A 25,893-nucleotide genomic window follows, 5' to 3' on the forward strand; every position below is an offset into this window, starting at 1 on the left:
CTCCTGTATCCCTTGGGTAAATTCCTAGCAGTGCTATTGCTGGGTCATAGGGTAGGTCTATTTTTAATTTTCTGAGGAACCTCCACACTGCTTTCCAGAGCGGCTGCACCAATTTGCATTCCCACCAACAGTGCAAGAGGGTTCCCGTTTCTCCACATCCTCTCCAGCATCTATAGGCTCCTGATTTGTTCATTTTGGCCACTCTGACTGGCGTGAGGTGATACCTGAGTGTGGTTTTGATTTGTATTTCCCTGATAAGGAGCGACGCTGAACATCTTTTCATGTGCCTGTTGGCCATCCGGATGTCTTCTTTAGAGAAGTGTCTATTCATGTTTTCTGCCCATTTCTTCACTGGGTTATTTGTTTTTCGGGTGTGGAGTTTGGTGAGCTCTTTATAGATTTTGGATACTAGCCCTTTGTCCGATATGTCATTTGCGAATATCTTTTCCCATTCCGTTGGTTGCCTTTGAGTTTTGTTGGTTGTTTCCTTTGCTGTGCAGAAGCTTTTTATCTTCATAAGGTCCCAGTAATTCACTTTTGCTTTTAATTCCCTTGCCTTTGGGGATGTGTCGAGTAAGAGATTGCTACGGCTGAGGTCAGAGAGGTCTTTTCCTGCTTTCTCCTCTAAGGTTTTGATGGTTTCCTGTCTCACATTTAGGTCCTTTATCCATTTTGAGTTTATTTTTGTGAATGGTGTGAGAAAGTGGTCTAGTTTCAACCTTCTGCATGTTGCTGTCCAGTTCTCCCAGCACCATTTGTTAAAGAGGCTGTCTTTTTTCCATTGGATGTTCTTTCCTGCTTTGTCAAAGATGAGTTGGCCATACGTTTGTGGGTCTAGTTCTGGGGTTTCTATTCTATTCCATTGGTCTATGTGTCTGTTTTTGTGCCAATACCATGCTGTCTTGATGATGACAGCTTTGTAGTAGAGGCTAAAGTCTGGGATTGTGATGCCTCCTGCTTTGGTCTTCTTCAAAATTCCTTTGGCTATTCGGGGCCTTTTGTGGTTCCATATGAATTTTAGGATTGCTTGTTCTAGTTTCGAGAAGAATGCTGGTGCAATTTTGATTGGGATTGCATTGAATGTGTAGATAGCTTTGGGTAGTATTGACATTTTGACAATATTTATTTTTCCAATCCATGAGCAGGGAATGTCTTTCCATTTCTTTAAATCTTCTTCAATTTCCTTCATAAGCTTTCTATAGTTTTCAGCATACAGATCCTTTACATCTTTGGTTAGATTTATTCCTAGGTATTTTATGCTTCTTGGTGCAATTGTGAATGGGATCAGTTTCTTTATTTGTCTTTCTGTTGCTTCATTGTTAGTGTATAAGAATGCAACTGATTTCTGTACATTGATTTTGTATCCTGCAACTTTGCTGAATTCCTGTATCAGTTCTAGCAGACTTTTGGTGGAGTCTATCGGATTTTCCATGTATAATATCATGTCATCTGCAAAAAGCGAAAGCTTGACTTCATCTTTGCCAATTTTGATGCCTTTGATTTCCTTTTGTTGTCTGATTGCTGATGCTAGAACTTCCAGCACTATGTTAAACAGCAGCGGTGAGAGTGGGCATCCTTGTCGTGTTCCTGATCTCAGGGAAAAAGCTCTCAGTTTTTCCCCGTTGAGGATGATGTTAGCTGTGGGCTTTTCATAAATGGCTTTTATGATCTTTAAGTATGTTCCTTCTATCCCGACTTTCTCAAGGGTTTTTATTAAGAAAGGGTGCTGGATTTTGTCAAAGGCCTTTTCTGCATCGATTGACAGGATCATATGGTTCTTCTCTTTTTTTTTGTTAATGTGATGTATCACGTTGATTGATTTGCGAATGTTGAACCAGCCCTGCATCCCAGGAATGAATCCCACTTGATCATGGTGAATAATTCTTTTTATATGCCATTGAATTCGATTTGCTAGTATCTTATTGAGAATTTTTGCATCCATATTCATCAGGGATATTGGCCTGTAGTTCTCTTTTTTTACTGGGTCTCTGTCTGGTTTAGGAATCAAAGTAATACTGGCTTCATAGAATGAGTCTGGAAGTTTTCCTTCCCTTTCTATTTCTTGGAATAGCTTGAGAAGGATAGGTATTATCTCTGCTTTAAACGTCTGGTAGAACTCCCCTGGGAAGCCATCTGGTCCTGGACTCTTATTTGTTGGGAGATTTTTGATAACCGATTCAATTTCTTCGCTGGTTATGGGTCTGTTCAAGCTTTCTATTTCCTCCTGATTGAGTTTTGGAAGAGTGTGGGTGTTCAGGAATTTGTCCATTTCTTCCAGGTTGTCCAATTTGTTGGCATATAATTTTTCATAGTATTCCCTGATAATTGTTTGTATCTCTGAGGGATTGGTTGTAATAATTCCATTTTCATTCATGATTTTATCTATTTGGGTCATCTCCCTTTTCTTTTTGAGAAGCCTGGCTAGAGGTTTGTCAATTTTGTTTATTTTTTCAAAAAACCAACTCTTGGTTTCGTTGATCTGCTCTACAGTTTTTTTAGATTCTATATTGTTTATTTCTGCTCTGATCTTTATTATTTCTCTTCTGCTGGGTTTAGGCTGCCTTTGCTGTTCTGCTTCTAGTTCCTTTAGGTGTGCTGTTAGATTTTGTATTTGGGATTTTTCTTGTTTCTTGAGATAGGCCTGGATTGCAATGTATTTTCCTCTCAGGACTGCCTTTGCTGCGTCCCAAAGCGTTTGGATTGTTGTATTTTCATTTTCGTTTGTTTCCATATATTTTTTAATTTCTTCTCTAATTGCCTGGTTGACCCACTCATTCGTTAGTAGGGTGTTCTTTAACCTCCATGCTTTTGGAGGTTTTCCAGACTTTTTTCTGTGGTTGATTTCAAGCTTCATAGCATTGTGGTCTGAAAGTAAGCATGGTATAATTTCAATTCTTGTAAACTTATGAAGGGCTGTTTTGTGACCCAGTATATGATCTATCTTGGAGAATGTTCCATGTGCACTCGAGAAGAAAGTATATTCTGTTGCTTTGGGATGCAGAGTTCTAAATATATCTGTCAAGTCCATCTCATCCAATGTCTCATTCAGGGCCCTTGTTTCTTTATTGACCGTGTGTCTAGATGATCTATCCATTTCTGTAAGTGGGGTGTTAAAGTCCCCTGCAATTACCACATTCTTATCAATAAGGTTGCTTATGTTTATGAGTAATTGTTTTATATATTTGGGGGCTCCGGTATTCGGTGCATAGACATTTATAATTGTTAGCTCTTCCTGATGGATAGACCCTGTAACTATTATATAATGTCCTTCTTCATCTCTTGTTACAGCCTTTAATTTAAAGTCTAGTTTGTCTGATATAAGTATGGCTACTCCAGCTTTCTTTTGGCTTCCAGTCGCATGATAAATAGTTCTCCATCCCCTCACTCTCAATCTAAAGGTGTCCTCAGGTCTAAAATGAGTCTCTTGTAGACAGCAAATAGATGGGTCTTGTTTTTTATCCATTCTGATACCCTATGTCTTTTGGTTGGCGCATTTAATCCATTTACATTCAGTGTTATTATAGAAAGATACGGGTTTAGAGTCATTGTGATGTCTGTATGTTTTATGCTTGTAGTGATGTCTCTGGGACTTTGTCTCACAGGGTCCCCCTTAGGATCTCTTGTAGGGCTGGTTTAGTGGTGACAAATTCCTTCAGTTTTTGTTTGTTTGGGAAGACCTTTATCTCTCCTTCTATTCTAAATGACAGACTTGCTGGATAAAGGATTCTTGGCTGCATATTTTTTCTGTCTAGCACCCTGAAAATCTCGTGCCAATTCTTTCTGGCCTGCCAAGTTTCAAAAGAGAGATCAGTCACGAGTCTTATAGGTCTCCCTTTATATGTGAGGGCACGTTTACCCCTTGCTGCTTTCAGAATTTTCTCTTTATCCTTGTATTTTGCCAGTTTCACTATGATATGTCGTGCAGAAGATCGATTCAAGTTACGTCTGAAGGGAGTTCTCTGTGCCTCTTGGATTTCAATGCCTTTTTCCTTCCCCAGTTCAGGGAAGTTCTCAGCTATGATTTCTTCAAGTACCCCTTCAGCACCTTTCCCTCTCTCTTCCTCCTCTGGGATACCAATTATGCGTATATTATTTCTTTTTAGTGTATCACTTAGTTCTCTAATTTTCCCCTCATACTCCTGGATTTTTTTATCTCTCTTTTTCTCAGCTTCCTCTTTTTCCATAACTTTATCTTCTAGTTCACCTATTCTCTCCTCTGCCTCTTCAAGCCGAGCTGTGGTGGTTTCCATTTTGTTATGCATTTCGTTTAAAGCGTTTTTCAGCTCCTCGTGACTGTTCCTTAGTCCCTTGATCTCTGTAGCAAGAGATTCTCTGCTGTCCTGTATACTGTTTTCAAGCCCAGCGATTAATTTTATGACTATTATTCTAAATTCACTTTCTGTTATATTATTTAAATCCTTTTTGATCAGCTCATTAGCTGTTGTTATTTCCTGGAGATTCTTCTGAGGGGAATTCTTCCGCTTGGTCATTTTGGATAGTCCCTGGCGTGGTGAGGACCTGCAGGGCACTTCCCCTGTGCTGTGGTGTATAACTGGAGTTGGTGGGCGGGGCCGCAGTCAGACCTGATGTCTGCCCCCAGCCCACTGCTGGGGCCACAGTCAGACTGGTGTGTGCCTTCTCTTCCCCTCTCCTAGGGGTGGGATTCACTGTGGGGTGGTGTGGCTCGTCTGGGCTACTTGCACCCTGCCAGGCTTGTGATGCTGGGGATCTGGCGTATTAGCTGGGGTGGGTAGGCAAGGTGCACGGGGGCAGGAGGGGCAGGCTTAGATCGCTTCTCCTTAGGTGATCCACTTCAGGAGGGGCCCTGTGGCAGCGGAGGGAGTCAGATCCGCTGCCGGAGGTTTGGCTCCGCAGAAGCGCAGAGTTGGGTGTTTGCGCGGAGCGAGCAAGTTCCCTGGCAGGAACCGGTTCTCTTTGGGATTTTGGCTGGGGGATGGGCGGGGGAGATGGCGCTGGCGAGCGCCTTTGTTCCCCACCAAACTGAGCTCTGTTGTCAGGGGGCTCAGCAGCTCTCCCTCCCTTTGTCCTCCTGTCTTCCCGCTTTCGGAGCAGAGCTGTTAACTTATGACCTCCCAGACGCTAAGTCGCGCTTGTTGTGGGAACACAGTCCGTCAGGCCCCTCCGCTTTTGCAAGACAGACTCGGGGGCTCTGTTTGGCCAGCGAGCCGCCCCTCCGCCCCGGCTCCCTCCCGCCAGTCCGTGGAGCACGCACCGCCTCGCCGCCCTTCCTACCCTCTTCCGTGGGCCTCTCGTCTGCGTTTGGCTCCAGCGACTCCGTTCTGCTAATCCTCTGGCGGTTTTCTGGGTTATTTAGGCAGGTGTAGATGGAATCTAAGTGATCAGCAGGACGTGCGGTGAGCCCAGCGTCCTCCTACGCCGCCATCTTGCAAAACCTCTCCCAGAGTTCTTTTTAAGAAGGTAATTGGCCCATTCAGATAGAAAAAATATTATGAAATAAGATTTGCATAATTATTTAGCATAACTCATTTTTCTAAGCTAAGAATAGATTGAGATGTCTTAATTTTTTTTGTCATTATTCTATGCTGTTTCTGATAATCTTCAAGGTGTTGGAATGCTTATCATCTACATAATTCTGGAGAGGCAGCTATAATGTAAAGGTGAGAACATGGCCTTGATGCCTAGGTTCAAATCTTGGTTCTTCTAGTTTATAGTAATACAACTTCAGACAAATTTTTTTAAATATTAGTTTCCTTATACATGCAAGTACCTACCTGATAAGGTTAAATAAATTCATTCATAAAATGTAACTTAGAATGGCAACTTTAATAAGAAAATAATTAAATGTTAGCCTTAAAAAATTTTTTTTACCTTTATTTATTTTTGAGAGACAGAGACAGAGCATGAGCAGGGGAGGGGCAGAGAGAGAGGGAGACACAGAATCTGAAGCACGCTCCAGGCTCTGGGTTGTCAGCAGAGAGCCCGACGCGGGGCTCGAACTCACAAACCGCGAGATCATGACCTGAGCCGAAGTTGGACGCTCAACTGACTGAGCCGCCTAGGCACCCCTAAATGTTACCCTTTTAAAAGGCTATTTAAGGGGCGCCTGGGTGGCGCAGTCGGTTAAGCGTCCGACTTCAGCCAGGTCACGATCTCGCGGTCCGTGAGTTCGAGGTCACGATCTCGCGGTCCGTGAGTTCAAGCCCCGCGTCGGGCTCTGGGCTGATGGCTCAGAGCCTGGAGCCTGTTTCCGATTCTGTCTCCCTCTCTCTCTGCCCCTCCCCCGTTCATGCTCTGTCTTTCTCTGTCCCAAAAATAAATAAATGTTGAAAAAAAAAATTAAAAAAAAATAAAAGGCTATTTAAAAATAATCTGTTTAAGTTTGTATTACCAGAAAATGTGCCAGGTTTGGGTAAGATGTATTCTCTCCCTTCAAGAGTTTGCTAGTGAAATTTTCTTTGATACATTAAGTTTTCTCATTTAGGAATTTTTTTTTAAAGTGAACATTAATATAGCAATAACATACATTTCCCCATGTATTTGTAATCATTGCAAATGATGAATTGGATTTTGGCATGTGTTTGTATTTCTGTGAGCCATTTCTGTTGCATCTTTTTGCCTGAATGTATCCTTCTTTAAAAAAAAAAAAGGTTTATTTAGGGACACCTGCAGGGCTCAGTCGGTTGAGTCTGACTTTGGCTCAGGTCATGATCTCATGGTTCGTGAATTGAAGCCCTGCATCAGACTCTGTGGTCAGTGTACAGCCTGCTTCGAATCCTCTGTCTCTCTCTCTCTCTGCCCCTCCCCCAGTTGTGCTCTCTCAGAAATAAATAAAACATAAAATAAAAATTAAAAAATTAAAAATAAAGTTTATTTATTGATTTTGAGAGAGAGAGAGAGAGAGAGAGAAGGAGAGAGGCAGAGAGAGAGGGAGAGAGAGAATCCCAAGTAGCACAGGGCTCAAACTCTTGGAACCTTGAGATCATGACCTGAGTAAAAATCAAGAGTCAGACTCTTAACATACTGAGCCACCCAGACACCCCTGAATGTCTCTTTCAAGCAGTGTATTTGAAGTTATGGAACTTGCAGACAAGTGAGAACTGAGCTGCTTTATTTACCAAAGAGATAGGCAATAGATCAAACTTAGAACAACACTTCCATTTGATAGGTGAAAATGCTAGACAAAATTAAAAATTTAAGACTAAAAAATCTTTTTTTTGGCTTGTATCTTAAAACTATTCCTAACATGAAAGATCTTATTAATTTCTGTGGTCTTTAAAGTGACCATTTAAATGTCAGTGGTCTTTACTATGGTCAGTTATATGGCCATTTTTACCATTACTGCTTGAATTAAAATCAGCCTACTATTTGATGACTCTATGTGTAACAAGTTATGTTGGTTAATATCTATGCACTTATTCTTTAGATATGAAGGCATTCATTTGGATGAACTATGAAAAATTCCATGTGTTTAATGCCCTTAATGCATTTTTGTGAAAAGGAAGAAGGATTGAAGTACTTTGTTCTATGTGCATTTATTCAAGGCATCAACATTCATCTATAATTCTTAAAATTAATCCCTTGTTTCTGTATTTACTATCTTACCTATCATAATTTGTTTATCAAGTATATATATTGAAAATATTTAAATTAAGAAAAATAATCCATCCTCAAAAGAGTTGCCAATATCAGGAAAGTACTAAAAATAAAAAATTCTAAGCCTCATTCATAAAATATACTCCAACTCACCACCCCTGCTCAGACATTCATACTTTTATTTTGAGAGAGAGAGAGAGAGAGAGAGAGAGAGAGAAAGCATGATCAGGGGAGGGACAGAGCGAAAGGGAGAGAGAGAGAATTCCAAGCAGGTTCCACACTGTCAGTGCAAAGCCTGACGTGGTTCTTGAATCCATGAAGCACAAGATCATGGCCTAAGCCGAAATCAAGAGTCAGACACTTAACCCACTGAGCCACCCAGGTGCCCCAGACATTCATACTTCTTAATTCTGAATCTTTTTCTTCTCTTTTCCCCTCTTCTGCAGTAGCCTGAATTAACATTAACAATAGCAGAATAACAATGTGCTGGAAAATAATGAATGTTGAGATAATTTATAGTAAATATACTATAGATTATAATATATGGTATAGCCAAGCTTTGTATTTTGTTAATGTTTTTTAAGCTTTAAAATACTGGATATTATTTTGTTTATGGAAGTAATTAAGTATATCTTTCAATGCATATATAAGTACTGGATATCTTTTTTTTTTTTAAAGGTCCACCAGGAACCCAAATTCAAATCACTGGATCTAATTTTGGTATTGATATCTTGGAAATTTCCGTGATGATAAACAACATCCAGTGTAATGTAACCATGGTCAATGATAGTGTGTTGCAGTGCATCATTGGAGATCATGCTGGTGGCACCTATCCTGTCATGATGCATCATAAGACAAAAGGCTTTGCTGTGTCCACAGTTGTATTTGAGTACCCACTTACTATTCAGAATATTCATCCAAGCCAAGGTAGCCATGAATGTGTAGGAACCTACAAATATTTTATATTGTTTCAGTAAACACTTAATCTTCAGTAAATGCTTCAGTAAGAAAATTATTCTTTAAACACTGCTAAGATTTGTAGTTCCTATGACACATTGAAGATAGTTTGGTTTATCCATCAAATAAGCATGTGCATGTATCAATGAATCACTTCAAAATATTCATTTACTGCCTATATTTCTCTTAGTGTTAACATAATTTTATAAAATCATATTTAGACATCACTGACCTATAATTATGAATACATAAATATTTTTTTCTATTTGAAAATTATTTTAGTGGTTAAAGAAAGTATAATCAATGTACTCTTAATTAAATAGTAATTTTGCATTTATGTTTTGACTACTCTGAAATTCCTTTTGACATCTCTGGTAAATAAAATTTTAGTTCCTAGAAGTAGTTGAAATAAATGACAGGATGTAATGTTTACTCGGTAAAGCTTTTAAATTAATACCATCAAAAGGAATTCTGTTGCATTAATATAATATATACTATATAATTTCAGTTCTAAGAATCATTTCATTTATTATAATTTACTTCCATTTCAGGTTTTGAAATATGTACACAGAGGAGGCTTTCATTTCATTAGCTGTGTTTTTCCCTTTTATTTTTCCTTATTAGGGAGCTTTGGTGGTGGTCAGACCATGACTGTGACAGGCACTGGGTTTAATCCACAGACCTCAACTATATTAGTGTGTGGCTCAGAATGTGCAGTTGACAGGCTTAAATCCGATTGCACAACACTATTATGTAAAACTCCACGTAATAATGGTAAGTAGTCAGAAAAAAGAGTGGCAGTCTCTGAGAAATGGTTAATGTTAAAGAAATCAGAGTCTAAATTTCTTCTTCTAAGATTTGGAGGCAATTGAATCACCTTTATGACTGTCCTCATTTAAAAAATTTCTTTTTAAATTTTTTTTTAACATTTATTCATTTTTGAGAGACAGAGAGAGACAGAGCATGAGTGGGGAAGGGACAGAGAGAGAAGGAGACACAGAATTCGAAGCAGACTCCAGGCTCCGAGCTGTCAGCACAGAGCCCGACATGGGGCTCGAACTCACAAACTGTGAGATCATGACCTGAGCCAACGTTGGACGCTCAACCAACTGAGCCACCCAGGCGCCTCTGACTGTCCTCATTTTAAACAATTTCTGTAGAACTTTGTTTTCTAGGTTTATATGTCTTTCAAGACTCATGACTTTTGGGCTAGATTAAATTGTTTATAATAAATTGTGGTTTTTCAGTTTATCGGGTAAACTGATCAGGCCTAATGGAGAACACATTTTTAACTCCTATTGAACTATTAGATTTCCGTTAAAGAAAGGATAGTATAAGGGTTATGAGTGTAAACCGTGGTAATGCATTGCTGAGATTCAAACCCAAGCTGTGTCTTTGGGCAGGTTATTCAACTACTCTGTGCCTCAGTTTCCTCATCTGTAAACTGAGAATAATCACATTTTCCTACTTTATTATTGTAAGGTTTAATAAGTTAATGTATGTAAAGTGGATGGAATGATATCTGAAACATGAGATGTGATTTGCTGTTGTTATTATTATTACTCTTATTATTTTTATTTGGTGGTTAAGAGCCCGGGCTCCCAGGAGCCCCTGAATTTCATTTTTCCACTTACTCTGTCACCTCAGTTAAGTAACTGAACTCTATTTCAGTTCATGCATCTATTAAGTGGAGATATTATTAACCCTAATTCTTGGGTTATCATATTATTGCGAAGTTTAAACATCTGGTATTTTAAGTACACAACACATTTTAATTATCCAGTGAAATTTAAGATGAAACAAATGGAATGCTCTAGGTGAATAAAAAATATGGTTTATACACATTTAAAAAAAATTTAACAAAATTTGAGGAAGTCTTTATAAACATTTTTACTTCTTCTCTGACTTTTTAAAAAATGTTTATTTTCGAGAGAGAGAGGGAGACAGAGTCAGACAGAGTCCAAGTGGGGGAGGGGCAAAGAGAGAGGGAGACACAGAATCCAAAGCAGGCTCCAGGCTCTCAGCTGTCAGCACAGAGACAGACATGGGGCTCGAACCCACGAAACATGAGATCATGACCTGAGCCGAAGTTGGACGCTTAACCAACTGAGCCACCCAGGCACCCCTGACTTCTTAAACAAAGAATATTGAAGAAAATATAACACTTTTATGAATGAGCTTATTTATCATTTCAACATCAGTTTATATGCTGATTTTTTTTTAATGCAACAGTGCTGTCAAGATTTGTCAAGGTTTTTGGGGCTGTCTTGATGCCAGCTCTGCTTCTTTGTACACTTTCGTACCAGGTGTCTGTGTTCTTTCTGTCTCTTAGCTCACTTCCAGCTGTCAGTCCTTGCTGCTCTCAGCCTGTGTGTCTTACCAGTTCTCCCTCCCTTCCTGCTCTGATTTGTGGTGTCGCATCCTCTAGGGCTGGAAACCACAGGGAGGTTTGCAGCATCATCTACAGTAAGAATCTCCAGGAAAGGGTCTAAGGGGTTTTCTCTTTGACTACATGCATGAATTTTGAGATTTTTTGGCTATTGCTAGAGATCCTTATTAATTGAAAAATAGCCTGTGTATATTGGAAGTGATTACAGGAAAAGGAAGATGTTATTGAAAATGGGAGTTTTGGAAATGAATAAGGGCCTGATGGCAGAACTGTCTTCAGTTCGATCCTCTTCTCATAGGCAGAGGACCTGAGCAAGCCTGTGAAGTGAGTGTGGTCAACGGGAAGGATTTGTCACAGTCCACAACCCCTTTTACGTATGCCATGTCACTGACTCCACTCATCACGGAACTATCTCCCAAGAGAGGCAGTACAGCAGGGGGCACCAGACTTACGATCACGGGATCAGGCTTCAGGTACTGTCTTCACACACACATACATCGGTGTGTATAAGCTCAAGGCATCACTCTTCCTTTCTCCTATGCAAGGACAGTGCTTAAAATACTCACGTAATGTGTACCCATCTGCTCAGAAGTCATGCTTGAGGCATATCCTAGTACTAATAGCCAACATTTATCAACTACTTACTCCATGTCAGGTACCTTCCTACCCCACAGAAACTTCCTGCCTTACCATCTTAGATATTTTTATCCCATTTTATGGCTAGGAGACTGAAATTAGGTTAAATAACTTGCCCTAAATCCTAGTCAGACCCCAAGTATAAATCACATTTTGTTATGTTTCCCCCACTATCTCATCACCAACCATGATCTGCTTCACTGAGTTGATGAAACATGTCTTCATACATCATATCCATTTCATTGTAAGTGGCCGGATTCCTTCTTCCTAAACATATTCATTATTTGGCTCAAATTTATATACTGCACTGTCATTATTCTTCAAGTGGATAAGGCTGACTTCAAAACCGCAGATCATTTAAATCATAGAAGGCAATTTTAATTTCTCAAGTATTTAATTTCTCAAGACCTTGGACTTGAATTTTTACATGGATATTAAATTCTGAAGTCTTTGAATTTAGTGAAAATATCACATAAACAAAAGGATCCCTGAAAGTCTCTACCAAAAGTGGCTCTTTAGAGACCAACATGGATTCTTTCAATAAATTGAACCCAGGCAGTTTTTCTCCCAGCACTGGAATGCCTGCTAATTTGTACAGCTTTATGTCCTGTCTTCTTAATCTCTGTTTACTTTTTTTCTTAACACATAGTTTGAAGACTTGCTATTGAAAAAAGTGTCAGTCTGCACTTTGATGGATCATAGAGTAAGATCATTATTTTTGCAGTAGTGCGTATCATTAATAGGGTTTGAAAATGTTACCTAGAAATTTGAGGGAAGAAAGTCAATGTTTTGTTTGTCCCCTTTTTTCTTTACAGTGAAAATATGCAGGATGTTCACATCACCATAGCTGAAGCCAAATGTGATGTTGAGTATTCCAACAAGACATATATCATCTGTGTGACAAATGCCCACACCCCTTCAGGGTGGGCTCCAGTTGACGTCAACATCAGGAGCAATGGCATGGCCAAACTGGTAAAGGTGCTGTTGAGTATAGTACTAATGACAGTAATAGAAAAGTAGAAGAGAAAGGAGAAATAGAAAACATTATGGGAGATGACATAATTGTTAATGGACTTTTTACTCTGTTAATGTCTCCAAAAAATAACTGAAATGTAACTATGCTAAATTTAAAGTAACATGTTTTTGTTGCTTGTTATTAATATTTTATGATTTCAAATTTTTACTTATTCTGGATTGTAGGCTAATTGGTAATTGATTTTTCACTTTATAATTATTGTGAAATAAACCGACAGACAGCTGTGACATCTTTAAAGTAGATTAAACTTGGGGCACTTGAGTGGCTCAGTCAATTAAGTGTCTGACTTCAGCTCATGATCTCACAGTCTGTTAGTTTAAGCCCCGCATTGGGCTCTGTGCTGACAGCTCAGAGCCTAGAGCCTGCTTCAGATTCTGTGTCTCCTCTCTCTGCCCCTCCCCTGCTTGTACTCTGTCTCTGTCTCTCTCACAAAAATAAATAAACACTTAAAACTTTTTAAAAAATCAGGTAGGGGCGCCTGGGTGGCTCAGTCGGTTAAGCGTCCGACTTCGGCTCAGGTCATGATCTCGCGGTCCGTGAGTTCAAGCCCCGCGTCAGGCTCTATGCTGACCTCTCAGAGCCTGGAGCCTGTTTCAGATTCTGTGTCTCCCTCTCTCTCTGACCCTCCCCCCCTCCCCCCCCGTTCATGCTCTGTCTCTCTCTGTCTCAAAAATAAATAAACGTTAAAAAAATTTTTTTAAAAATAAATAAAATAAAAAATAAAAAAAATCAGGTAGTTATACTTTGTTACTAATGAAAATGTTTCCTGGTTTAGGTTCCTTCTTGTTTGAGAAGTTGAATGAATCATTCTGATAAAACGTCTGTATTTAAAAGCTTCTCATATTTTATTACAGGATGTTGCTGACTTCCTGTATGTCGATGCCTGGTCTTCCAACTTCTCATGGGGAGGAAAATCTCCCCCCGAGGAAGGGTCTCTAGTTGTTATTACAAAAGGACAGACAATTTTGCTGGATCAAAATACACCTATTCTGAAAATGTTGCTTATTCAGGGTAAATTTCTGAAAACCTGCTTATTAGATTCTGTCTATGGAATATTTCTGTGAATAAAATTTAGTTAAAACTCATGATTATGATTATTTATAGTGGTATGATGTTTTTAATGCAGTATGGAATACTGTGTTCTTTAAATTGAACATTATAATCCATTTGTGGTATGCTGTTATTTAGTGTGTTGTAACCATAATCTTTTGATGAAATGGAATGGAAAATATCAGAGTGTCTTGCCTTCTTATGGGTAAGCACCTTCTAAAGTTAAATGTTGTTTTGCGAAACAAACAAATGTGCATGTGCCTATGCCTCTCCGCGTGTGGTGAATCACAACAGTAAAAGGTATTTCCCATTCAGAAAAGGACTGGTATAGTGGCCCCCAGGGGTTATAAAATCAGAGAGATTTGCTAAATTCTATACTAAATGACCACCCCAACTCCCATTGGGTGCCAGGTTGTGACTCTCACCTTTGTCTTTCAAACTACTTTCATTGTACTTGGGCTTCTCTCTGCTTCTTGATATTCCATTAGTACAGAGGAGGAAATAAGCAGAACTGTTACAACTGCATGTAAAAGCAACAATATTTGGTGAAAGTAAAATGTTTTGGGCTTTCAGGTATCAACTTTGCCATAATGACTTTAGCTCCTCAAAAACCTTTGTGTTTTGTTTTTGTTTTAACTTCCAGGATAATAGTGTGTTTCAAGTATTTGAAGTTATTAACTCTTGGACCTTTGGACAAGTAAAGTTTTACTGTTGACAAATTTACATCAGTCTCATAAAAATATATCTCAGCACATTCTTTAATAATGCTAATCAGGCTATAGGTGTTGCTGGTGCAAATTAGTGGATAGGAGTTCAGAGCTAATGTCAGCATTATCATGATTTCTATAAAAAGTGCTTTTCTTTCATTTTTAGTTTAATTTAATTTAACTTTTTCTTTTCTTTTCTTTTCTTTTCTTTTCTTTTCTTTTCTTTTCTTTTCCTTTCTTTTCTTTTTTAGAGAAAGAGAACACAAGCAGAAGAGAGGGGCAGAGGGAGAGAGAAGGAGAATCTTAAGCAGAATACATGCTCAGCATGGAGCCCAGTGCAGGGCTCAATCCCATGACCCTGGGTTCATGACCTGAGCTGAAATCAAGAGCTGGGCGCTCGACTGACTGAGCCACCCATGTACCCCTAATTTTAATTGTTTTTGGCCTTAATTTATATTTTGAAGACTTGTGTTTATAGAACATGTAGCTGCACTATTTAAAAGCATAGAAAATAACAGTGGTCAAAGGAAAATAATCTGTCTAGGGATTTAATTTTCCATCAACTCTTGGGTCTTGTCTGAATTTTTGTATTTTATATTGCTAAAGAGCTGAAGTTAAAGTGGCATGCATAGTGATAGCAGATAAGAATAAGAAATTAGGGCTGGCTCAGTCCGTTCAGTGTCTGACTTTGGCTCCGGTCATGATGTCACAGTTTGTGAGTTTGAGCCCTGCATTGGGCTCTCTGCTATCAGCACAGAGCCTGCTTCCTCTGCTCCTTCTCTCTCTGTCCCTGCCCCACTCACGCACATGCCCGCTCTTTCTCTCAAAAATAAATAAACATTAAAAAAAGAATAAGAAATTAAAATTATATGTGTAATTTGATAAATAGCTTTTAATAATAATTTCCTTTGTTATATTTCAAAATTTTATGGTTCACAGGTGGAACTCTAATATTTGATGAAGCTGACATTGAACTCCAGGCAGAAAATATTCTAATTACAGATGGAGGCATTCTACAGGTATATGAGAGAACCTGATATGGAATCCTTGCTAACCTCTCTCCATCTCTTTGTAAAATACCACTTGTAAAATGGATGGTTAATTATAACAAGCCCTCACAAGTTTATCTTTATGTAGGTCTCCATTACTAGTCTAAAATCCCCTTTTTGGGAAAATGTCTTCCAGAGTGTTCTTGTGCTTTTGATGGGAAGAGAATAGCATACTATCATAGGGCCAAATTTTAAATAGAACAGAAAAAAAAATAATAGCTCTGAAATGTGGCTAAAGTCAATCAGTATACTTTCCAAAGATCTAACTAGAAAATGTAAGGTTTATCTTCTGGAAGAAAGATACTAACAACCGAGCAATCAATTTCTCAAAAGAAAGGGTTACTTTTTAAGTGGTTAAAACTGTGGATATTGACTTTTAACTTTCCAAATGATGCTTGTGAAATCCCTTGCAGATTGGGACAGAAGCATCCCCGTTTCAACATAGGGCGGTCATTACCTTGCATGGGCACCTGCGATCTCCTGAGCTCCCAGTATATGGCACCAAAACTCTGGCCGTGCGAGAGGGAATCCTGGATCTGCATGGTAGGGCAGCCAAAAGGGCTCAGGGAATTGGTCCAGGAGATACTAGCCAGGAAACAAGGGATAACCCTCCTGACAACTCTCTAAAGGAAAACTTGCCAAGCTTCTCCTGTCTTTACATGTCCCCTCTTTGTTCCTCCTTATCTCTGCCCTCCCCTTATCCAGGGCAGGTCAGCCCTTCCTACTACCAAGACTCACAACCCAAGTCACTCCTGGGGACACCGTTCTGGATCTTCTCTACACCGTTCTGCTTCTTTGTATGTGTTCCCACAACACCTTTTGCCTATTTCAGCACCTACCAGAGTACATAGTGATTATTACTGCTTTCATTTGTCTATATACAAAGGCATTAAGTCTGGAAGCAGAAGATTGTAACTTCTAATGTTTGTATTTTAAAATGGGCTCTTTCTAAAATATAAGTTTATAGTTGTACTTCTATATGACTATATTCTGGAAAATTACCAGCAAATAAAAATGATTATGATCGTGTTTGAGGTATCAGGCTTACTTATTTAAAGGAAGCATGGTGTGAATCCTTTTTATGTTAAAGTCTTCTATATTGCATTAATCTGTTTCTTTCATAAATTTAGAATGTATAAACACAATCCCTATTATGATAATAACTGTCACCCTGCATTGTGCTAAATAAATATCCTAATGTAATTTTCAGAAGTTTATACATTTCATTTGTCTCTAGATTATCAATATAAGCAATTTATATCAACAATGGCAAAGGTAATAGGCCTCTGCCTGTTTTAACAATAGTATCAAATCACATTTATATTGTGTTTTTTATAAAGATGATTGTTTTAAATGGAGTATATCATTGCCGAAGGATGATTTTTAGTTTTATAGACTCACACATGTTATCATAACGTAACTGTTACTTTTATAAAGCAAGCATTCTAAATATTTCTTTTTCTTTTTTGAGAAAGGTATAAAATGCCAAGGTAAAATGAACCTTTCCAAAGTTAATTCAGTCCAGGCAAATATGAAAAATACATAAAGCCTTCACTATGCAAGAAAACACGTCTTTAGACATACTCAGTCTGGGGGCACCTGGGTGCCTTAGTTGGTTGAGCATCTGACTTCAACTCAGGTCATGATCTCATGGTCCGTGAGTTCAAGCCCCATGTCAGGCTCTGTGCTGACAGCTCAGAGCCTGGAACCTGCTTTGGATTCTGTGCCTCCCTCTCTCTCTGCCCCTCCCCTGCTTGCGCTTTGTGAATCTTTCTCTCTCTCTCTCTCAAAAATAAATAAACACTGATTTAAAAATTAAAAAAAAAAAGAAAGAAAGACTCAGTTTGTCTGTTGGCTCCAGGTCTGCCTGTTTCTGTGATCTGGACTCGTCTGGCTCATACAGCAAAGGCGGGGGAAAGGACTTTGATTTTACAAGAAGCAGTAACTTGGAAACCAGGCGATAAGATTGTAATCGCAAGCACAGGTCACAGGTATGATGTCTTCTGGGCATGATAACTTTGATTTAGAATAGAGATTTTTTTTAACTCTGCAAAAGAGGGATGATCCAGAAGGTCTACAACTATTTGATTTAAATTTGAAACCTCTAATAAAGAAATATAAATAGCCAAGTACGTATTTGCTAAATGTTAACATCAGGTTGAACACCACTGTGTTGTTTTAATTGGTTAATTTCTAATAGGAAAAAGTATAAATTTGAACCTATAAAATGTATACTAATGAAATATTTTAGTTGTTTTTCACAGATAGATTCCCATGTAAGATTTTGCTTGAAAAAAGCATTCTGCTATTAAGTCATTTAAAACCTCTGACTTAGAGCTTTAGTTAAATACATTAATGAATGCAAAAATGTAAACGAGCTGCTTTATTTGGGGTCACCAGAGAACACGGTGTCAGGCTGCTGGGGAACTCTTTCATATCTTACAGTCTTAGCAGTGGTTCCCATGGAGCAAGGTTGTTAGTAATGATTGAAACAAAGAGAAGAAATTATTACAGATTGAGTGATGATTAACACGACCTTTTACATGTCTGACATTTTACAATTGAAACGGCCTATGACCCTGAATTTCTGCTTAATTATATATATTAGCAAATGAGAAATAAAAAGAATAAAAATAATACAGCTACACCAAGAATATTGGTGGGGAAAGGGAGCAGGAAGAGCTTTATTTTTGCTTTATTGTTCAAATTATGGGTAATAGCAAAATTGGGTATGGTCGTGCTTATCAGGTAACAAGTAGTAATTTATGGTAAGAAACGGCTAAATTATGTTAAGGTCGTGACTCAATTTAGAATTAAAATTCAAGATGGCATTTTGATTTTGCCATTTTCCAAGTTAAAAATAGACTTGCAGATGTTAGGAAGAGTTAAGTATATACTTAGCTTTATAAGTGCCCTTTTTTTTCCTGCCTTTGGAAGAAATTTTAATTACATAATGGCAAAATAAAAAGCAGCAAAATGAGAGGGCTTCCGAGTAGAATAGAAGGTTCTTGTTTATAGCTTTTCTGTGTGAAATAACAGGGTAAATTTAGAATTTAGCTTAGAGATATTTAATTTTAAGGAACAAGAATTAAGAAGTTTCCCACCAAACTGAACTCATTGTTTACTATTTCATTCATACGTTGTATTTAAGAATTTGTAAAAGCAAGTGGTTGAGAAAACTACTAAAATTAGTCAGCCTGGACCCATTTCCCAGCAATACCACTTGCCAGGTCTGCAGCCATAGTATTTCATCTCTGTACTCCAGGAAAACTAGAATGCTAATAGTGTCTATGTCAGAGTTATTGTAAGAATTAAATGAGTTAGTATGTGTAGGCACTCAGAGTGAAACTGGCTCAAAGTAAGTGCTGTATAAATGTTAGATATTATTACAAAGGCATAAAAATTGTGTTCAGGTGCACATAATGTATTAAAATGCTTTGTAGAACCTTCTTTTCTAAAGAAATCTGTGTATCATCTGAATCCAAGAGAATTTGGGAGAGGCCATCCTAAATCCCTTTTCTATATCGCCTAAGGGATCTTACGCTCTTGGTATACCCTTAGCTCAAGCATCATTAATCCTCACCTCCCCATGGCTTCCTTTGCCCACAGTTCCTTCTCTGAGTCTTTTGTACTTTGGCTTTCTCCAGCCACTCACTGTCTTGAAAAATAACTTTATTCTCTTATCTTTTCTAGCTGCTTTCATTTTGCTTAAAAAAATGATTAATTTGCTTAAATATTATGCCCATTTTTTTCATTGCATTTTTGTTATCCATTTTTTCCCCTTAAGCCCTTACATTCTAGTTTTGATCTTCACAAAAACTTTCCCAGTGACTTTCTGACAATCAGTATCTGTCATTTCCTGCACATCACCAAGTTCTTTGGGTCCTGCCCTTGAAATGTCTCTTCCATCAGCTTTCCCTGCCCTTAGTTTAATTTAGACTCTGTCCCTCACACCTGGAATATTACATCACCTTCCGATGTGGGCTCCACTCCTCTATTTTCCTCCCCTCACTAATTTGTTCTGCATTAATTTGTTAAATCAATCAAACACTGTTCCTGAGTTGTGACAAGCACTGTACTAAGTGCTCAGCACACAAAATGACTTAACCTCTGGGTGCCTTACCTGCAGGAGCAGCCAGGTAGTGGAAAGGACGAAGAAGCAGATAGGAGAGCCACAGCAGACATGATGGGCCTGCAGTGTGGCAATGGTGGGCACTGACAGGGCATGAGATAGAGTGTGTTGGGAATCCAGAAGAAGGGCTGGGAAAGTTGAGAGAGGTGTCTTTTTACCCAGTTTGCATGTGATGTTGTCATTTGAACTAGTATTTAAAATAGGAAAAAGATTTGCCAAGGGAGAGATGAGTCAAAAGGGAAGGTCAGGAAGACACAGAAATAACTCCCCTAACCCTACCTCTGTTGAAAACATCAGTCACACACTTTGGTAGATAATATACAATCAGGCATGGGCACACACGTCTCTGTAAAGTCAGGGGTACTTTCTACTTGGCATCCTTCACTCTGTGCCTAGAAAACCAGCTAGACACTCAATAAATGTTTGCTGAATGACTGAATACATGAGTGAGTATATTATAGAATCGAGAGGTCCTTTCGCTGTGGCTGGAATTGGAGGTGTTTTGAAGAAGTGGTAGAAATAAGGCTTCATATACTTCCCCTCAGTCTTGTCTTTTCCCTTCTCAGAAACTTCCAATGGCTTATCAACCTCAGCACTGTTGACACGTTGGGCCTGACAAGTCTTTCTTGTGTGGGGAAGCCCCTTGTGTTATAGGATGTTTAGAAATATCCATAGCCACTCCCCACTAAATGCCAGTCGGACCCCCATTTGTGACAGCCGAAAATGTGACAGGCATTGCCAAATGTCTCATGGGCAGATATAATCATTCGCAGTGGAGGACCACTGAGTGTGATCTTCAAAGTTTTAAGTGAATGGCTTATGTGAATACTTTATAGGAATTAGTCCAGTTCTCTCTAAACAACTGCAGCACTGGGAACATATTTATTTAATTGAAATGCATTTGTAAAATTTGCTCACTCTAAGAAAGAGTTAAACACCATTTTCGAATTCCTCTTCAGAATATTGTAAGACATTTAAAAATTTCCTAGTTTATAGATGGAGTGTTCAGAGAGCATAAAAAAATGCACTGAAACAAGATTATGTTGATTTAGATTAATCTGGAAAGGTTTTTGTTGAAATTTTTACAGACATGGTCAACGAGAGAATGAAAAACGCACCATTGCATCCGTATCTGCTGATGGCACAAACGTAGTGCTCACTGACCCGCTGAATTACACACACTTAGGAATCACTGTCACACTCCCTGATGGAACTCTGTTTGAAGCAAGAGCAGAAGTTGGAATTCTCACAAGGAATATTTTAATAAGAGGATCTGATACTATGGAGTGGAATCACAAAATTCCAGCATGTCCTGATGGATTTGACACTGGTAATTTTAGCAACCTGAGTATGTCAGCTTGCAAATTGTTTCCAGACATTGTAAAAGTGTTCCCTGGGAGAAAAATCACCCCCAGTTAAAAACTGCTGTTAAAGAGCATACTAGGTTATGTTCTAGTACTAAATAAACCTCAAATGGCATTTCTCTTTAAAATGAGAAAGGTTTATTTCTCACTCACGCTGCACGTGTCCAATATGCTCATTGTTATGATTCTAGGATATAGGCTGATGGAAACTCCACCTCAACATAGGCCTCTGTGATCTCTGGGACAAGGAAATGGGATGGCCAGGGAGTCAAGCAATAGCAGTTAATCACTTTGGTCCTGAAGAGATGTGTCTCATCCACTCAAGTGTCATTAGACAAGAAATGATTCCATAGCTTACCACAGTTCTTATATGTGTACCTGTGTGTGTATGTGTGTATATATAGACAGAGAGATGATAGATAGATAGATGCTTTTATGTAATAAAAATACCATTACAATATGATGTATAGTTAAATATTAAGAAATATGGTTTAAAGATAGACTTCAGTGGGTTATATTAGAAAAGGCTCTCTGGATTCAGTGTCAAATAACCTACATTCTGATTCCAGTTCATGAAACCTAATATCATCCTGTTTAAAATAAGAATATTTCCTCTTCTGCCCACTTACTGTAGTTACAGGAATTAAGTGGCAATATGCATATTCTAGTGCTATACAAACATAGGATTTGCATTATGTTAATCTCCAAATATTGGGGCAAAGCTTCAGAGATAGTAAGAAAAAATATCTTTATTAGTATTAATTTAACCAGTCAAATATTTATTTAGTATCTTTGAAAAATGCTGTAATAGGTACCTTAGGGAATGCAAAGGTGAACGAGATAAGGTACTTACCTTTCTTACTCTCTAGAGGAGGAAATGATGTGAATGCAAATAATTATATCCCAGGATGAGATTAAAATTATGTATGAATAAAAAGGTATAATTAGGTATGGGGGATCTATATAATTAGAGGATTTTGCCATGGTTTTTCTTTATGATATCTTAAAAAATATTTTTCAAGGTGAATTTGCTACACAGACATGCTTCCAGGGAAAGTTTGGAGAAGAAATAGGAAGTGACCAGTTTGGAGGCTGCATTATGTTTCATGCTCCTGTCCCTGGTGCTAGCATGGTAACTGGAAGAATAGAATACGTAGAGGTAAGACGCATTGTTAGTAAATCACAGTGGTTTGCCAAAAGTTATCCATGGCAGTGACTAAGCACTGAACTCCTGCTGTTGACCAGATGCTGCTTATGATCTGGTAGAGGAGACAGAGAAGTAAACAGACAATTTTGATACACCCAATTATTCACCCATTTAATCATGCCAAAATTTTGTTTCTTTTTCTCACACGCCACATAAAATTCGTCAGCAAGTTCTACCCACACAGCCTACAAAATATAATGACCTGCATCCACTCTCCCTCCACTACTGCCACCCAGTCCCTCACCCAAGCCACCGTCCCCTCTCACCTGGACTACTATGATTCCCTCCTAACTGATCACCATGCTTCCACCCTTTCTCCAATAGAATCTCCATGCCACAGCCAAATAAACTTTTTAAAGTATAAATCAGATCTTGCTGCACCCTGTTCCAATGGCTTTATGTTACACCTAAAACAAAAAGCCCAAGTCCTTCCCATAGGACCCACACGATCTGTCCCCCAGCTGGCCTCTGACTTTATCTCCTGTGACTCTACCCAGGCTCATGCCATGCTAGCTGCATGGGCCTCCTTGTCAAGCACATTTCTGTCTCAGGTTCTTTGCATTTGCTCTTCTTTTTGCTTGGAATGCTCCTCCAGCAAATGCTTGTATGGCTCACATTCATTTCGGTCAGGTGTCTTTCTCAAATGTCCTCCCTTAAGAGAGGCCTTTCCTTACTGTCTTTATTTGAAATAACTGCCCAAACCTGTTTTCCTTCATTTACTCATAGCTCCTGACATATATATATATATATTCAATCTCTCTCCCTACAACATAAACTCAATTAGTTCAGAGATTTTGTGTTTCTGGTTTTCTACTGATTGTCCTGTAGCTGAAACTGTGCTTGGCATACAGCAGGTTCTCAACTGATTGTTAATGTAACCAGTTTGTGAAAAAATGAATAAATATGCAAGTTATCCCCAGGAGATTAGGAGCCCCTCTGTAACTTACTCATATTCAGTCTATATAATCAAAATTTAACACAGTTTTTATCAGATGTTCAGTAAAAGGGAGGAGGATAGGAAGGATAAAATGATGGAAGGAAGGGAGGGAGGGAGGGAGGGTGTGTGTGAGAGAGAGGAATAGTAAAATCCATAAATCTATTAAATTGGAGACACCCAGACTGCAAACAATGTATTGAGGGTGGTAGAGGCAACACCTGTATCTCCCTCTTTCTAGGATATGTTACACATATGTGACATCTGAGATATGGACTAAATAAGGTCAGGGTCAATCTGTGTATTGATTATTAGTAATAGTTTTTATTTTTAGATGAAAAATGAAAATAAATAGATGCCCTAATATTTTTTCTAACATTATGGGATCATATTACACCCGCACACTTGCACACGCACTCCCACACACTGGTATCCTCTGTATTAAATTAATGGATTATAGACCTACTGAAAGAAAGCACAGCACAGTGGTTAATAAAAGCACCAACCTAGAATCAGACCACCTTTAATGGAGTTTAAATGGAGTTTTATGACCATGAACAAGATTCTTAGCCATCGTAAACTTCATCTGTAAAGTGAAGTTGGTGACAAATGGCTACCTTGTAGGGCTGTGGTAAAGATTGACCATGCATATAGGACACAGCACAATATCTGGCAATCGGTAAACAGTCAAGAAATATTTGTTATTATTATATAAGAATCAGAGTGAAGGAGAAAAATAAGTCTTTGAAAGGTTTTATATTGCCAAACATGAAAGTTTAGTAATAGATTGAGGTGAAAAACAAGATTCAGAGATGGCTTTTGTTCATTCATTCATTTGGTAACAAGTATGGGCTGTTATATATTGAATAAAACAATGTGGATTGAAGGTCACATAACAGGTTTGAAGGATAAACATGAATAATATGGCAGATATAAATGTATTGATAATAATTAATATAAAATTGGAGATTGTTATGAAACAAGAAAATATAAGCCAGGCAAATTATGAGTCTATGTGTATCACTAAATAGCTATGATTTCTGGGCTTGACAGATATTCCATGCTGGCCAGGCTTTCCGGTTGGGGCGATATCCAATTCATTGGCACCTGCTGGGAGATTTGCAATTTACATCTTATGTAAGAGGCTGTGCAATTCACCAGGCCTATAACAGAGCTGTTACTATCCATAACACACATCACCTGCTGGTTGAGTGGAATATTATATATGATATCAAGGGAGGAGCATTTTTTATAGAAGATGGTATTGAACATGGCAATATTTTGCAATATAACTTGGCAGTCTTTGTGCAACAAAGTACTAGTCTTTTGAATGATGATGTGACCCCAGCTGCATTTTGGGTAACCAACCCAAACAACACCATACGACACAATGCAGCTGCTGGAGGCACTCACTTTGGCTTTTGGTACCGAATGAACAACCATCCTGATGGGCCATCCTATGACCGAAACATTTGCCAAAAAAGAGTTCCTCTTGGAGAATTCTTTAACAACACTGTTCATTCTCAAGGCTGGTTTGGACTATGGATATTTGAAGAATATTTCCCCATGCAAACAGGATCTTGTACTTCTACAGTGCCAGTGCCTGCGATATTTAATTCACTTACTACTTGGAACTGTGAAAAAGGAGCTGAATGGGTCAATGGAGGAGCCCTTCAGTTCCATAACTTTGTGATGGTAAATAATTATGAGGCTGGAATCGAGACCAAGAGGATTCTGGCTCCTTATGTTGGGGGATGGGGTGAAACCAATGGAGCAGTGATTAAAAATGCCAAAATAGTTGGGCATCTTGATGAACTGGGAATGGGGTCTGCATTTTGCACAAGGAAAGGCCTGGTTCTCCCATTTAGTGAAGGCTTGACTGTATCTTCTGTACACTTTATGAACTTTGACCGTCCCAACTGTGCAGCTTTGGGAGTGACATCCATTACTGGAGTTTGTAATGAAAAATGTGGAGGTTGGAGTGCAAAATTTGTTGATATCCAATATTTTCACACACCAAACAAGGCTGGCTTTCGATGGGAACATGAAGTGGTACTGATTGATGTTGATGGTTCACTTACAGGTAATGTTATATTCTCATCTGGTAATATACATTGGAAATGTTTATGTTTACACAGAGAGTTGAACTGTCAAAGCAGACTCACATGAATCACAGATCTTACCCAGCATCAAACTTTGGCAATGATTTAAGGATATAGGTCAGCACTAGGCACAGATGAGACACTCTTTTTGTGGAAGAAGCCCAAATTGTCAGGTGTGGCCTTTAAAAATATCCTTTATCCTTTTTTTTTTCTCTTGCATTTACACTTTGGTTTGGATTAACAGCAAATTTTGAGGAATATTTATGGGAACTTTGACCACAAAGGGAAATTTTTTGCTTATTCATTTTATATTCAGTTAATTATACAGATAAGAAACTGTTTACATGATTACCCAAATTCTCTAAGCTAATCATGCCCCATCAATGTATATATTCCAGGTTGTTTACATAAGCAATGTAAGCAAACTAGAAATATCCTGCTAAAATACTGTAAAAGAAAGGAATAAGTTACAGGGCTACTGTTAACTCTTTCCTTTTTTTTTTAAATTTTTTAACATTTATTTATTTTTGAGAGAGAGAGACAGAGTGTGAACAGGGGAGGGGCAGAGAGAGAGGGAGACACAGAATTCGAAGCAGGCTCCAGGCTCCGAGCTGTCAGCACAGAGCAGGATGTGGGGCTCAAACTCACAAACCGTAAGATCGTGACCTGAGCCAAAGTCAGACACTTAACCGACTGAACCACCCAGGCTCCCCAGTCCTTTTCTTACCACTCTAAATTCTGAATTTGAAATTAGT

At 38.6% G+C, this 25,893-nt stretch overlaps 1 protein-coding gene across 1 annotated transcript in view; it reads left to right on the forward strand.

Moving 5' to 3' along the window:
- The window catches only part of PKHD1L1 (PKHD1 like 1), a 165,122-nt gene that overhangs the window by 72,011 nt on the left and 67,218 nt on the right, over positions 1 to 25,893 (forward strand). Inside the window, exons 39-49 of the mRNA XM_043601613.1 lie at positions 8,254 to 8,502; positions 9,157 to 9,306; positions 11,220 to 11,394; positions 12,373 to 12,529; positions 13,448 to 13,604; positions 15,290 to 15,369; positions 15,813 to 15,942; positions 17,261 to 17,390; positions 20,620 to 20,861; positions 21,918 to 22,054; positions 24,090 to 25,119. Of these exons, the coding sequence (XP_043457548.1) occupies positions 8,254 to 8,502; positions 9,157 to 9,306; positions 11,220 to 11,394; positions 12,373 to 12,529; positions 13,448 to 13,604; positions 15,290 to 15,369; positions 15,813 to 15,942; positions 17,261 to 17,390; positions 20,620 to 20,861; positions 21,918 to 22,054; positions 24,090 to 25,119 (2,637 nt within the window). The remainder of the gene's footprint in view (positions 1 to 8,253; positions 8,503 to 9,156; positions 9,307 to 11,219; positions 11,395 to 12,372; positions 12,530 to 13,447; positions 13,605 to 15,289; positions 15,370 to 15,812; positions 15,943 to 17,260; positions 17,391 to 20,619; positions 20,862 to 21,917; positions 22,055 to 24,089; positions 25,120 to 25,893) is intronic.

This window comes from Prionailurus bengalensis, chromosome F2 (assembly GCF_016509475.1).
Source record: "Prionailurus bengalensis isolate Pbe53 chromosome F2, Fcat_Pben_1.1_paternal_pri, whole genome shotgun sequence".
Lineage (NCBI taxonomy): Eukaryota > Metazoa > Chordata > Mammalia > Carnivora > Felidae > Prionailurus > Prionailurus bengalensis.